Genomic DNA, 13003 nt, shown 5'->3' with positions numbered 1-13003 from the left:
GTGCTATTCTTTGGTGCTTCCTGCAGACTATAAATTTTATATGAGCTTTGTGGCCGTCCAAAGTTTAATGATGCAAGAAGAGATCTTGCAAGGACTGAATGGAATCCATATCTTGTATCTGTAATGTTGTGGTGTTTTCTAAAGAGGAAAAGGATGCAACCTGTTTCCAGATTGTTTCTTAAAGCCTAGAATACTGTATGTTTCTCTCTTTGCCACCTTATGGATATTATTTACAGGAAGTCTTTATTCTGTATGGGGATAGTTCTGATTCTTCAAACTTTATTGTTGTCATTTTTTAATTTTTTGTGCATTTTACCAAATATATTCAGCCTTATTAACTGTTAGGGCCTCTTCTTTCCCTTCTCCTTCCCTCGAACTGCCATTCTTCCTGCAAAACTAGATCAGGATGCATGTCAACCATGTACAGTGCCAATCACTGTCATTACCTGGAGAAAAGGCACAGATCATGACATATAGAGCAGGTTGTGATAACCTGTGTGTAAACTGGGTGCTGCCATCTCTCCAGGGAGAAAAGCTTAATTATTTCTTTGATAGGCTTGATCAGGATAGGAAAGGAGAGAGATTTTAGAAAGATTTACAAGTTTTCTTGAAAATCTTTATTCTTTATGTAGTCTTGTAATTGTAGCAACTTGATTCCAAATAATAATACTGATAAATTTTGAGCCTAAGACTTTTGCACACTCTATTGGTTTGTATTTCAAAAGTGTACTTCAAAAGAGAGTTTCACAAGAAATTAAATTTTATTCTTGATAGTCTCCTGGGAATTTTCATGCATTTTTTATTGACAGCATACCTCTCTCTTTGGCTTCTCCAAGAATTCTCAGTTCCAGGGATGATGCAGAATTTTTTTGTCAGGTGTTAGATGATATATAAGAATAGGTGAATAGAATGTCCTTATGAAGACTTGAAACTCTTAAAAACAGAAAAAAACCTCTTCTCTTTTTTTCTAGTTTGAAAACCTTGCAAATATACTAAAACTTCCTGGCAAAAAAACATTTAACAATATGGACAGAGAGTTTTTGGAAAAGAGGAAAAAAGATTTAAATGCTTATTTGCAGGTAAGCTGTTATTCAGGTTTTTTTAGCTCTGTGCTTGGAATTATTTTTCAGAGGTGGCTTGTGGTTTTTTCTTTTGTAAAAAAAAAGTTGTGTTGTAGTTGGTATGCAAAACTAAATAATATACCGTAAGAACTTGATACTGTCTCATAAGTTTGCATTTTCTTTGATGTTTTGGTATATTCTCAGCCAGTTCTGTCACAGCTTTTCTGAGCTAATGAGGTTCTAGGTATGTTGGTTTTGAGTTTTATGCCATTGACCTTCTCCTGCTGACATGTTTGTGGTGACTTTCTCTTGTGCTGCTGTGTAAGGATTTCTGTGGCACCCACTCCAGCAGTGTAGCAAATCACACACTTCCTCTGTTCAGATAAGGCCTGTATTAGCCCAAACAAAAGAATTCAGTTGTCTTCCTTCATAGGGACTTTATGGTCATTTAGCCCTAAAATTTGTGGACCAAGTCAATGAACACATTAACAGTAAATAATGAAGATGAACAAAACACTGTGAAATCACTGTTTGATGATAAAGGTGTATATTTTTCTGTGAGATGCTATAATTACCATAGTGGTTAAAATTATGGTAATTACTAAGAAGCCCATTGTTTCTATCTTGAGACTAGTGTAATGTTGGAATAAAATTTAGGAATGAAAAAATACATTGCTACATGTGATGTCTTTGATTGTGTTTTGTTAATTATGTATTAAAATAATTTAAAAAATTATTTTACTCAGCTCTTGTTAAATCCTGAAATGATGAAAGCTTCTCCAGCTTTAGCCCATTATGTGTATGACTTCCTGGAGAATAAAGCCTACAGCAAAGGGAAGGGAGATTTTGCACGGAAGGTAAGAATGTTTTGTACGGTCAAGGGAGCTTTAGAGCATTCATTCATGCAATGATTGCATTAAACAGAACTGATATGAAAGAGCTATACAGCACTTTGAAAATCTTGCAAATGATTCTTGCTGTAAAACTTTCAGTGGCAAAGTATCTGAAGACATACAGAACCAAAAACTTACCATTTTTTAATAGGTAAATCTGTTAGTATGACAAGAAAATTAACTTTTGAAGGTGGACACAGTAAATTGCACTGAGACTTCTCTACTAGTCTAAAAGTGTGTTTGTTGCAAGTTGCTTTCTGTCAAACATCTGTGATTTTTTTTTAAGGTCTTATTCCTTCTGATTTCTTTTTTCAGTTCTTTACTCTGTATTTAACCATCTTTACTCTGCTATAACCATGCTTTCCACTCTTCAGCCCAAAACACAATCTGCATTTCCCTTCAAGAGCACCTGTTATGTATTTAGGTGTAACCATCCAGAGTCATTGGTCAAATTCAGAGCTCTGAGCTCTACATCCTTTTTGTTAAGCCACCAGAACTGTTTTCAGACAAGTGGTTCTTTGTTCAGTTGATCAGTTTGTGTGAGCGTCTGCTTTGCAAATGTAGCCATTTCTAAAGTTTTAGCAATTTAGATATAAAAAGCATCTGCAACCCTATTGTCACCTCAAGTTACTGTCCAGCCTATATTCCTTAAATAATTAACAGTGAAATAGTTAAATATTTATCAAGGTTTCTATAATGACTACGATCTGTTTTCCAGCTTACAAGATTCTTTCTATGCATAACTTTTTAAAGGGCATCACTCTGGTATTTGTGCTTCTGTTTGGACTGAATTCAGAGTCTATACCAAAAGAAAAATTGTAACAGTTTCTGTGAATCTACTTTATGTTTTTAATTATACTTGCCATGATACATACTATTGCAGTGCTGTTTAGAAGAGGTATGTTGCAAAGATGAAGAGTTGAAAGCAGAATTGAAACATCTGGAAGTAGAATGGTTGGAAGGGAGAAATGGTATTGAATGGAGAAAAAAAGAAAAATAAATTTAAGCTAAGAAAAGCCAAGGGATGGGAAATGAAAATGACTCAGGAAAACATCTGTTGAAAGATGTAAATAGCTGCAGTAGGGCTGTAACAAATGAGAAATATAAATGGAAGTAAAATTAGAGCTGTATTCTGCATTCTGAATAAGTGAAGTTAAGTAATTTGAGCTGTAAGAACAACTATTATGTTATTGCTCTCTGTGCCATGTTTCTCATAGTTTATTAATATGCTGGTGTCCTCATAGATTATACAATTCTGGTTAAACATCTTCCCCTTCAGATGGACACGTTTGTAAATCCACTGCGTAACTCTATGAGAAACGTATCAAATGCAGTCAAGTCTATCCCTGACAGCCTGGCAGAGGGAATGACTAAAATGTCAGACAACATGGGTAAAATGTCAGAGAGATTGGGACAAGACATAAAGCAATCATTTTTCAAGGTAAGAAAATAATGGTGGTTAATACATACTAGTAAATGAACAGAAGAGCAACTATTGGCTTGCTGAAATGAATGTGATTTTACTGCAAAAATGGAGGTCTTTGCAATTAAGTAACATGTTTTAAGATGGCATCTACAGACTCTTACAGTTCTCCTCTTAGTGCAGTGAAGTAATTTGAGGAGAACATGAGATTCATGGCTTATTTTTTAACTAACTGTTCTCAATCTGCTAATTTCCTGCATCTGTTGTTTTTGTTAAGGGAAAAAACTCATATATTTTGAAACTTAGAATAAAGAGATAACCTCTTTTCTGCTTATTCCTTGCTGAATTCTGGTTTAAATTAATTTTTTTTTCTGTCTTTACTGCCATCTTCCCTCATCTCTTACATTCATAAAATATAATACTTTAGAGGTAAGGAATGGTAGCATGATATGCAATTTGGAAGTCCTATGAAAATACTTAACATTCAGAACATGTTCATCTTCCCTTTGTTTCTCTGGTCTTCCCCTTTCTGTGTGTAGCTATAAGGTCTGTGGTCAGGGGTTGTTCCATTTTGTGCTATATATGGCAGATGTAGAACAGCAACTGAGATGGGTGAATTAATCCTTAAATCATGAAAGGGAATAATAAATTGGGGCCTGGGGAGATATGTGAGGTTTCTTAATTACTTGCAGGGCAAAATGACTGTCTCTGGACTTGATCATTGCTAGTAACTTCCCTGGTGTGTGACTAGCAATAGAGCTGCAGCTGTACTTGCTGGGAAGCCTGTGACTAGGCAGGAGTTAAGATCAGAGTTAAGGGAGAAATAGCAAAAGAAATATCAGTCTCTTATAAGAGTTTTCAAGTATTTTTCACTTGAAGCACTAGGCACTTGACAAATTAGATGTGAATGTCTTAAAGATACTGATAATTTTGGTAGCTATATGGAAATGTATACAAACCTGATTTTTGGTTTTGGAAGGTGAAAGAGCTGCTCTGTATTTATCCACAGCTGTGTATATACTAGTTTGCAGTTACTTTTGACCAAATCTTGTTGTTTTATATTTTCATAACCAGACTACTTATGAATCTTTTTCTGATTTGTTCATACTCAAAAGTATATTTTTCTATCATTAACATAGCCTTTTTTATTGTAGGTGCCACCTCTGATGCAGAAAACCTATTCAGATCCTGACCATTGCCGTGTTGCAGCACCAATTGATGACAACGTGAGTCTGATGTTTGTCCTTTCAAAGTTGACACCTCTAAAACCAAACAAATTAATTACTTATTCTGCATTGAATTACACTTCTGTTCTTTTCTGACACTATACCAGGCACTTCAAAATAGTTCTAAGCTTTTTTAAAAAAGATATTTGCATGCTTCCTTTTAAAATTAATATTTTTGCTAGCACTGTAATGGTTTACGCAACATTGGAATAACTGTGAAGAATGCATGTGCTACTGTTTCTCTGTTTTATGACTGGGGGGTTTCATTTTTTTTGATGTTTTTCTCTTCTCCCTCCAACATGTTTTTGTAGGCCAATCTGTGTACCATAATCTAATAAAAAAGTAAAATTATGATCCTTTTCTTCATCTTCAAGCATAAAAGCACAGGATAGTCATGCAAGTTACAATGAAGTCTAAATAAAAAGCAGTTCATTGCAGTCAAATGTCACTGTTTTTGGCATCCATAAGAGAATGGTGCCCAAGAAAATCTCCTTCCTGAGATTTTCTGCCTTTTTGTGTAAGGTAGCTAGAAGCACAGCAACCAGGAAGAGATCAGGGATGAGGTCTCTCTTTAGGACATACATGTATTAATTTTATTCAATTTCTCTAATAACTGTTGACTTTTGAAATAGCTGCTTCTTCACATAATTTAAAAATTCAGTGTATCTGGTTTTTATTCAATTTTCAGTCCTTCTTTGCAACTAATGATGTTATAGAAGCTGTAGGGAAGATTTCATATTACAGTAAAATACAAAGTAAAGTGTTTGTCATTGTTGTGCTTATACTGAAGTGTTTGACAGCTAAAGTAGCTTCTAAAACTGTAGCTTTCTTGACCTGAAATAAAAGTTTGCTGTTTATTCTTTTACTTGGTGATCAGGTGGATGACAATATTCCGCTGAGAGTAATGCTCCTGCTTATGGATGAAGTCTTTGATTTAAAAGAGAGAAATCAATGGTTAAGAAGAAATATAAAAAATCTGCTTCAGCAACTTATTAGAGCAACATATGGTGACACAATTAATAGGTACTGCTTTTCTTATATAGATCAATCATATGTGTGAGACTGTGTAGTATCTGTCTATACATCCTTCTTGGTAATACTAAATTATTGTGCTTTAAATCTGCATGCATTCCTCCTTGGAAAAACATCAATAAACTGAGTGCAAACATGGTATAAAATGGAGATAAACATAAAACATTATTGAAAGAAAAATTCCAGTAACTCTTACAGGCCAGAGAACTTAAAAAAGAGATTTCACATGTAAGAGTTCATGTTTTTGTGAATGTAACTTTTGCTTTTTGTCCTGTTCTACCACTAAAACTTTTTTAATTAATATTATTTATTACTTTCTGCATTTATTTCTGCTTACATCTCTTTCATGCCACAAATGATGCACTGGCGTTTTCAAATTATGTGAACTATACTGAGTTGCTGTGTAAAGTTTTTGCTCTCACACTTAAAAGATGGAAGTGGGAAAGAAAAAGGACTCCTATGGGGTCTGTTTTGGCCACTCCATGTTCTTTTTACTTCACGTGTACACTTATTCATGCAAATGCAAAGACAGTTAATGGTGCTAATCAAGTAATATTTCTTGCCCTCAGCTGAGAAATATACAGTTTCCAGGCTTGCCTTCTAATAATTTGTTTCTGAAATGTGAGCAAATATAAACAGCAACAAATTCTAGATACAGGTTTAGAACTGCATTGTTACTTTCGATTTAGTACTGTGAATCAAAACTTAAATTTCTAGATGGTGAGAAATAGCTTCCTATTCCTTTTTTTCAGGACATTCCTCACTGTGTCATTTCTTTTTACCCTTCACAATTATATTTGTGATGTTTTCATCATCACTGTTAAACATACAGACTTGTGTAGCAGTAATGAGGTAACTATGTGGTAAAATAGCACAGGGTTTTTCTCAAGTAATTCCTTATGGCCAGTTGAAAACTGTCTTGAGAACTGTACTTCCAAGAACATGCTGCCCTGTTGAACAACTCTGAATGCTTTTTGCTGTTTCCAGATTGTAATATAAGCAACAGTTTCTGCACAGGCTGCTGCTTCCTTATTGCAGAGATGGCTGTAGTGTAGTACTAGTTTGCTTCTGCATTTAGAGCCATTTCAGATACTCATGGCTTCCTCTGGTCAGCAGTCATACCTTGTCCTGGCAAGTTCTTGGGATTTAATAGCATTCTGCAGAAAAATCTTTTTCTGTTTCTTAGAAAACTAAATTCAAGTTGTGGTTAGGGAGACAGTCATGGGATTGTGGTGATACACAGATGCATGTATCATTTCTGTAAGCATCCTAGATTTGGATATAGAGCTCTGTGTATGGGTTGGTGAATGAAGGCCTGATGAATTATCAGTCTGTATTTCCTGTTAAGGCTTGTGAAGTAACTGTACACATCGCAGCAAGTATTTTGAGATTCTGAGTAGGTCCTTTGCTTACAGAAGCAGAACCTGAGAGTACCCCCTTAAGAACGTGGGTAGAAGCAAACCAGTTATCTAATGCTGATGGGAGATGCAACAGAAGCGTTGCAGCCAACTTCATTATTGTATATTTACCCAAAAAGAAAAAAGTTTTAGCTCTAAGGAGTGATCAGTGAGCTTAGATTTCTATCTTGAGAATCAGTGTTTGCCTTCCTATTGTGCAGTATTATAGAACCTACTTACAGAGTTGGAGAAAGTTAAAGTTATACTTTGTTTTCCCTAGAATGCTCATTAAAATGCTTCACTTATATGTTGTCTGCTTTAAAAATTAAACAAGAGACTTGTTGCTTTGGTTTTAGAAAAATAGTTGATCACGTTGATTGGATGACATCTCCCGAGCAAGTAGCAGATGCAGTGAAACGCTTCAGGTATGTCTTTTATCACAGATGTTAAATACAAAGCACTCACCAATTGATGTCTAATATCTATATGTCTTCCTTCTCCTCTTACATGAGGAAATTATTATTCTCCAGAATGCAGTTGGATCATACACTGCTTTTTACACATGTTAAGTGAGAGAAAGCTGTTGTCACATGGAAAAGACATTTCTTAAAACTATTTTTAAGTTTTCTCCTCTACCTTAAAAACTTATTTGTCAACCAGTCTAGAGGAGCTAGGGTACAGGTATACTTAGAAATGTCATAATTTATCACTCTAGTGATGTAATGTCTTGTTTGCCTTGATGAAGGCATGTACATGCCTTGCTTTTAAAGGCAAATAATTAATGCTAAGAGTCCTGGCTCCAAGATAATGTTTCACTTTGGATAGATACAATGGAACTGAAGTCTGAATTTGAAACTATCAATTTCCTAAAAGTTTTAATGGCTTCTAAATTGGTGTTGAGGAAGTGTTACACACGTTTTTTCTTTCCATATAGTTTGGGTGTTTTTTTTTTGTTGGGATGAAAGTCAAAGTTGGGTAACGTATTCTCCAAAGGGTCATACTTTACAAGTGTACTGTTATTCTTTGGTTAAACTGTAATGCATACTTTTTATTCAGAAAAGAAAATGTCTTTCACTGAAGCAGAATAACTTATCAGAGGCATGTCTTTTGCATTGGACTTTTTACTACACTGAAACTATTTCTTCTCAGCTTTAGCTTGTTGAAAAGCTAACTGCTGGTGTCAAAATTTTGATGAAGCAATTAATAGACCTGGAGTCTCAGTAGCAATAAAGCCTGGTAAAAGCAAGGCTTAGGTCTATTTTATGTAAGAACTATGTGGTTTTTGAATGGTTTTGATTTGCATTGTTTTATTAAAATGTCACTTCTTCTGATCCCTAAACTAAAAAAGTATATGGTAGCTCCTGATAGGTTGAGTATATTGTACTACTTGCTTTTGATTTCTTGATCATCTTCATCATTCTTCATTCTCTTTTTCTCTTCTGATATTTGAAGTTGTGTTAGGTTGTGCACATTACTTTCTTATATTTATTTTATGAGATAGCCTTGAGAGATTTAAAAGAGCTTTTCACTTGATAAAATGTTAATGTATTTTGACAGATTTGCTTTTATTACAGAGACGCTTTTTGGCCCAACGGTATTTTAGCAGAAAGTGTTCCACGAAGGGACAAAGCTATTAGAATGAGAACAAGAGTGGCAGGGAAAACCAAATTGCTGGAGGTAATGCCAGGTAAGTGAGTCTGGGATTAAAGCCTAATAATCCATACGATATATTGTTACTGAAATTAATGTTGGTATTATTGTTGATTTTGTTAAGTACTATAAAGAAACCTTGATATATGAACTGTATTTAAATAAAAAATTTTCTAATTATTAAAGCATTGGACATTTTCATGTGTACTGTCAGTAATTCTCTTAGAGCCATCCCAGTATTAAGTTTCTAGAGGATTAAGTTTTGCCTGAAATGGGTATATTCCAAACCAGTAGGATTTCTTGTAAACACGGTTCCACATGTATAGGGTAAGAGTGAAGTCATTTTCAGAAATGCTCTCTTCTGTAAGAGAACTTTTCGTTTAGTCATGTTGTGTAGAGGCCCTGCTACCTCAAATTTCAGGCTGCATAGTTTGAAAGACTTAATATTCAGTTTAAGTTTGTTGTTAACATGGAAGCAAAATTAGCTTAAACTTTTGTGTGGCTTCTGTTTTTGTAGATGAACTGAAGCACATCATAGGTGCTGAGACTACACGGAAGGGCATTCTTCGGGTCTTCGAAATGTTCCAGCATAGTCAGCTGAATAAGAGAATGGTGTATGTGTTTCTGGAGAGATTCCTAGAAACCTTATTTCCACAAAATAAGTTCCCTGAGCTGTTCCACAAACTGCATTCAAGGTCAAAGCAAATGCAGAGATATAAGCAGAGACTACACTCTACTCAAGCGCCTTCCTTACAGAAAAGGTGACACTTCAAATCCATTAAGCTGGTGTTTGTTTGTCCAGGATTAAGTACTTGGGCAGATTCTCTGGGGCTTCAAACTCAACATGCCGTCATTTCTGCACCAGTCTTCTAGTGTCACATATTAGATTATTAATGCATCTGTAAGACCTGTGGATCTTCTCATCTTCACTTGTAGTTCAACCACGACCAGAATGGTTTGTGTGTCTTAAATGATTTGGTGCGTCTTCATGCAACATTGGGAAGAAAACTGGCCCAGTATATCAGAATGCTGATCCCTTCCGTTCCTGAGTCGATGTTTTGCCAGCAATGCAAAGTGCCAGACTGTTCAAGTAAAGCACAACTATGGTGATACAACTGAAGAAAAGGGTGTTTTGGCTCTGGGAGATAGTGCAATGTGTGAGAGTCAGGTGGAATTGTTCGGCGTTACAAGTGTTGAGGCTCTCTAGGGCTATCTTAACATTCCTGTAAAGGATGAATTAACCAGGAAAGCAGTCTGTGGAATAACAGGTTGGTAGGAGCAGGGAGAATAGCTATAGCCCCATCATAAAAGTACATTTATTGAATAAAAGTGGAGGTAAGGTGGCTTTTATGCCACATTTGCATCACCTTTCATATTTTGAAAATTAAACTAACCTTATATCTAATGGGAGCTTTAGTAAAAGCAGAGGTGCAGTAGAAACAAACCCTTTATTCTGATTATTCTGTAGCGTTTAAAGGCCATATGCTGCTCTTACAGCACCTGGCATACATTTTGCATGTAACTTCAGTGGAGAAGGAGCATCATATTTATGTTCAGTTGGTCTATTGGAACATAAGTCAAGTTGGTAGTTGTAGAAGGAAAGGAGTATATGTTTCGAAGAGAATAGATATTGTGTTAGAAGATGAGGAAGTTGCACTAAGACACAGTTTACACACAACTCCCCACTAAAATCTGGAGTATTTTTGGGATGTGAAAGAACTATGTCCTACTTAATTGAAAGATTCCTTACCTTTTAGTGTGTAAGCATCATATGGAAAAATGTTAGAATTACTTGGTTCCTCACAGGTAAAAGATTTCATTAGTCATATGCAAACACTTGGAAATCTCTGAATGCATCTCAGTGTATATATGAAAATAAAAAGGAAATAAAACTACAATATTTTTTTAAATAATTTTTTTATTTTTTGCATAGTGTAAAATTTTAATAAAAATTTGACATCAAGGCCCCACATCCATCTGTTTAGTTTCATGGAAGAAGTTCTGTCCGATTAAAAATACAGTAACATTTGAATAATCCTGTTTGGCCACAGCATATCTCAGTTTGTGTTTTCTTTTTCATAGTCCCTGACTGTTTGAGCACTATCTTGAGTGAATTGAAGGTAATCTTTTAGAGTCCCTTTTTTTTCTGAACACTAAACACAGGGTAAAATACAGTTATGGATCAAGGATCCCGAGGATCCTTGCTGTAATTTGTGTCTTAATGGGAGCAAATGGTCCTTTTATGCAAGAGAGAAACATAGACCTTTGATGAAAGCGTTCTGAGACAAGATAGAAGGCTCTCAAAGGACCTCGTTAAATTGACTGACACTTCTATATAGATAATTTTTCTCATGGACTCTATTAATGATATGTAGCCTTTTATCATACTACTTAATGATGATCATATTGTACTGTTAACATTCTCATACAGTATGCATGGGCTCAAGTGCACTTGTTTTTTTCTTTATTGCAGAACTAAATGCTGTAAATTAAATCCCTTTCTTTTGTAATCCCTAGGAAGACAACTTGGTAAATATAAAAGAACCCCTCTCCCTTCCTCTCTGCAGGTTCTGTGGAAGTGTGATGGTTAAATGCTTTTAAATTTAACAAAATTCTTGAGTTCTGTGTGAAGTAATCAACATAGCCAGCTCCTATTGTTTACATGCCTGTATCTTCCTCTGTCAGGGTGCTCATGCATAACTGATATCTGACTGATGAAAGATCATTCAGCAGTTGTTCTTGGTGATACAGTAAATATCTCATTAATCCTACCAAATCCAATTTCTGTCTTTTAAGTCACTGAATTTGTTAAGCAGTATGAAAGTGGGAAGTTCAAATACTGTTTTGTCAAATCTGTAGAACCTTTTATCTATCTGTAGGTACCATGAAAAATTTCATCAGGATAGTGATAATATACAAATTTGGCGGGTTTTTTTATTATTTAGTTCTCTGGTACATCTCTGTACAAAAATAAAATAATATCTCTAGGAATGTGAACTAAACATAATACACCATACTTATTAGTCGTTTTACTTAATGAATTTATTACATATACCTATACACACATTTGTATAGGCATGTGTGCATACGTATATAGGTATTGAAGTTTTGTCTTCTGTATTTAATTACAGAATGTGGCTTCCTAATTCAGTGGTGCCTGTTGGCTGGCAAGAACCATCAGAAATGAGCACTTTTTATTAAAGCAAGTTTGTATGTATCTTTCTTTAAAAGGTTTTCCTGTCGACAATTTGAAGTACCCACGCTGTGAACCCATGCAGCCTATTATCCTAGGAAGTCTCCAAAACTGAATGTTAATATACAGCACTGAAGTGTCTGGGTGTATCTTCTGGCCTTTAGGTGCTGTGACTGGCCACTGAAAATAGTGCCACTATCAACAAATGCACTTGTTTTAGCCTTAATTATTTTTAAGAGAAAATAAGCAATTGAATTTTTCATTTGGTTCATCCTCAAGCTTGTGCTGCTGGTGTTTGCTAGAACTAAACAGTTAATTTTAAGTGCTATCAGAATGTGTACCAAAATGAAACTATATAAATTCCACAATCTAAATTTTAATTTTGTGCAATATTTTCATTTAATGCATGTGTATTTGAATAGCTGTAAAATAAATGAATTTTTAATGTTCTGAAGTCTAGGTTAAAAATGTCTTCTCAGGTGAACAATTCTGCATTCTGTTGTTACTTTAGTTTATTTAAGGACTTGTTTTAAAAGTCTTACTTGTTACTCCTTTGTTAATTCCTTTGTTCTCAATGATCCTTGCTCTCCTGAGCAAAGCTCATGTATTACAAGGGAAGAATCTGAAGAACACATCTCATGAACTCATAGAGCTGTTATAAATTACTTGTGCATATCATTGTACAGTAAGTGTCAGCTGTGTGCCTAATTGTTCTATTGATGCTTTTCCCCTCCCCTCCCCCTCCTCTTGTTTCTGTAACAAAGAATGAACATGAAATGGACTGCCATGGTCACTTCTACTGAATGGCAGAGGACTCTGAATTTTTTTTGGAGTTTGCATTTATGTTCTGTCCAATAGAAAGCTAAAAGATTACACTAATAAAGTATTAACAGGATTGGTATGAGTCTCCATTTATTTTTCAAATAACTTTCTCATAGCAGGTACGAAAGGTCGCTAAAGATAAAACTATTACTGTTTAAATAAAACAACCATTCTTTGAATTTTTTAAAACGTTTTATAAACTGGGTTTGCTTCTAACAAAATAATCTCTACATTCATTTTTGACCAGTGTTTGCAGAGAGTCCTCTGTTCTACAAAGAAGCAGAAACAATGGCATTGTATGATGTA

The 13003-nt window shown here is 34.9% G+C and overlaps 1 protein-coding gene across 5 annotated transcripts in view; it reads left to right on the top strand.

The window, feature by feature from the left end:
- SNX13 (sorting nexin 13) overlaps positions 1–12770 on the top strand; it is a 65592-nt gene extending 52822 nt beyond the window's left edge. For 3 of the 5 annotated variants that reach the window (XM_071429130.1, XM_071429129.1, XM_071429128.1), the window contains 8 exons: positions 972–1079; positions 1808–1918; positions 3234–3395; positions 4532–4603; positions 5481–5626; positions 7389–7457; positions 8607–8719; positions 9200–12770. In XM_071429130.1, the coding sequence (XP_071285231.1) occupies positions 972–1079; positions 1808–1918; positions 3234–3395; positions 4532–4603; positions 5481–5626; positions 7389–7457; positions 8607–8719; positions 9200–9447 (1029 nt within the window). In that variant the 3' untranslated portion in view covers positions 9448–12770. Of the gene's footprint in view, positions 1–971; positions 1080–1807; positions 1919–3233; positions 3396–4531; positions 4604–5480; positions 5627–7388; positions 7458–8589; positions 8720–9199 lie in introns of all 5 variants that reach the window. The other 2 variants (XR_011679499.1, XM_071429131.1) reach the window with 2 other exon arrangements.
- The last annotated feature ends 233 nt before the right edge of the window (positions 12771–13003 follow it).

Source organism: Agelaius tricolor, unplaced genomic scaffold (assembly GCF_023055355.1).
Source record: "Agelaius tricolor isolate 1412-34295 unplaced genomic scaffold, bAgeTri1.0.p SCAF_6, whole genome shotgun sequence".
In the NCBI taxonomy this organism is placed as follows: domain Eukaryota; kingdom Metazoa; phylum Chordata; class Aves; order Passeriformes; family Icteridae; genus Agelaius; species Agelaius tricolor.
Note: the sequence above shows the minus strand (reverse complement) of the source record. Positions and strands in the feature narration are given on the sequence as shown.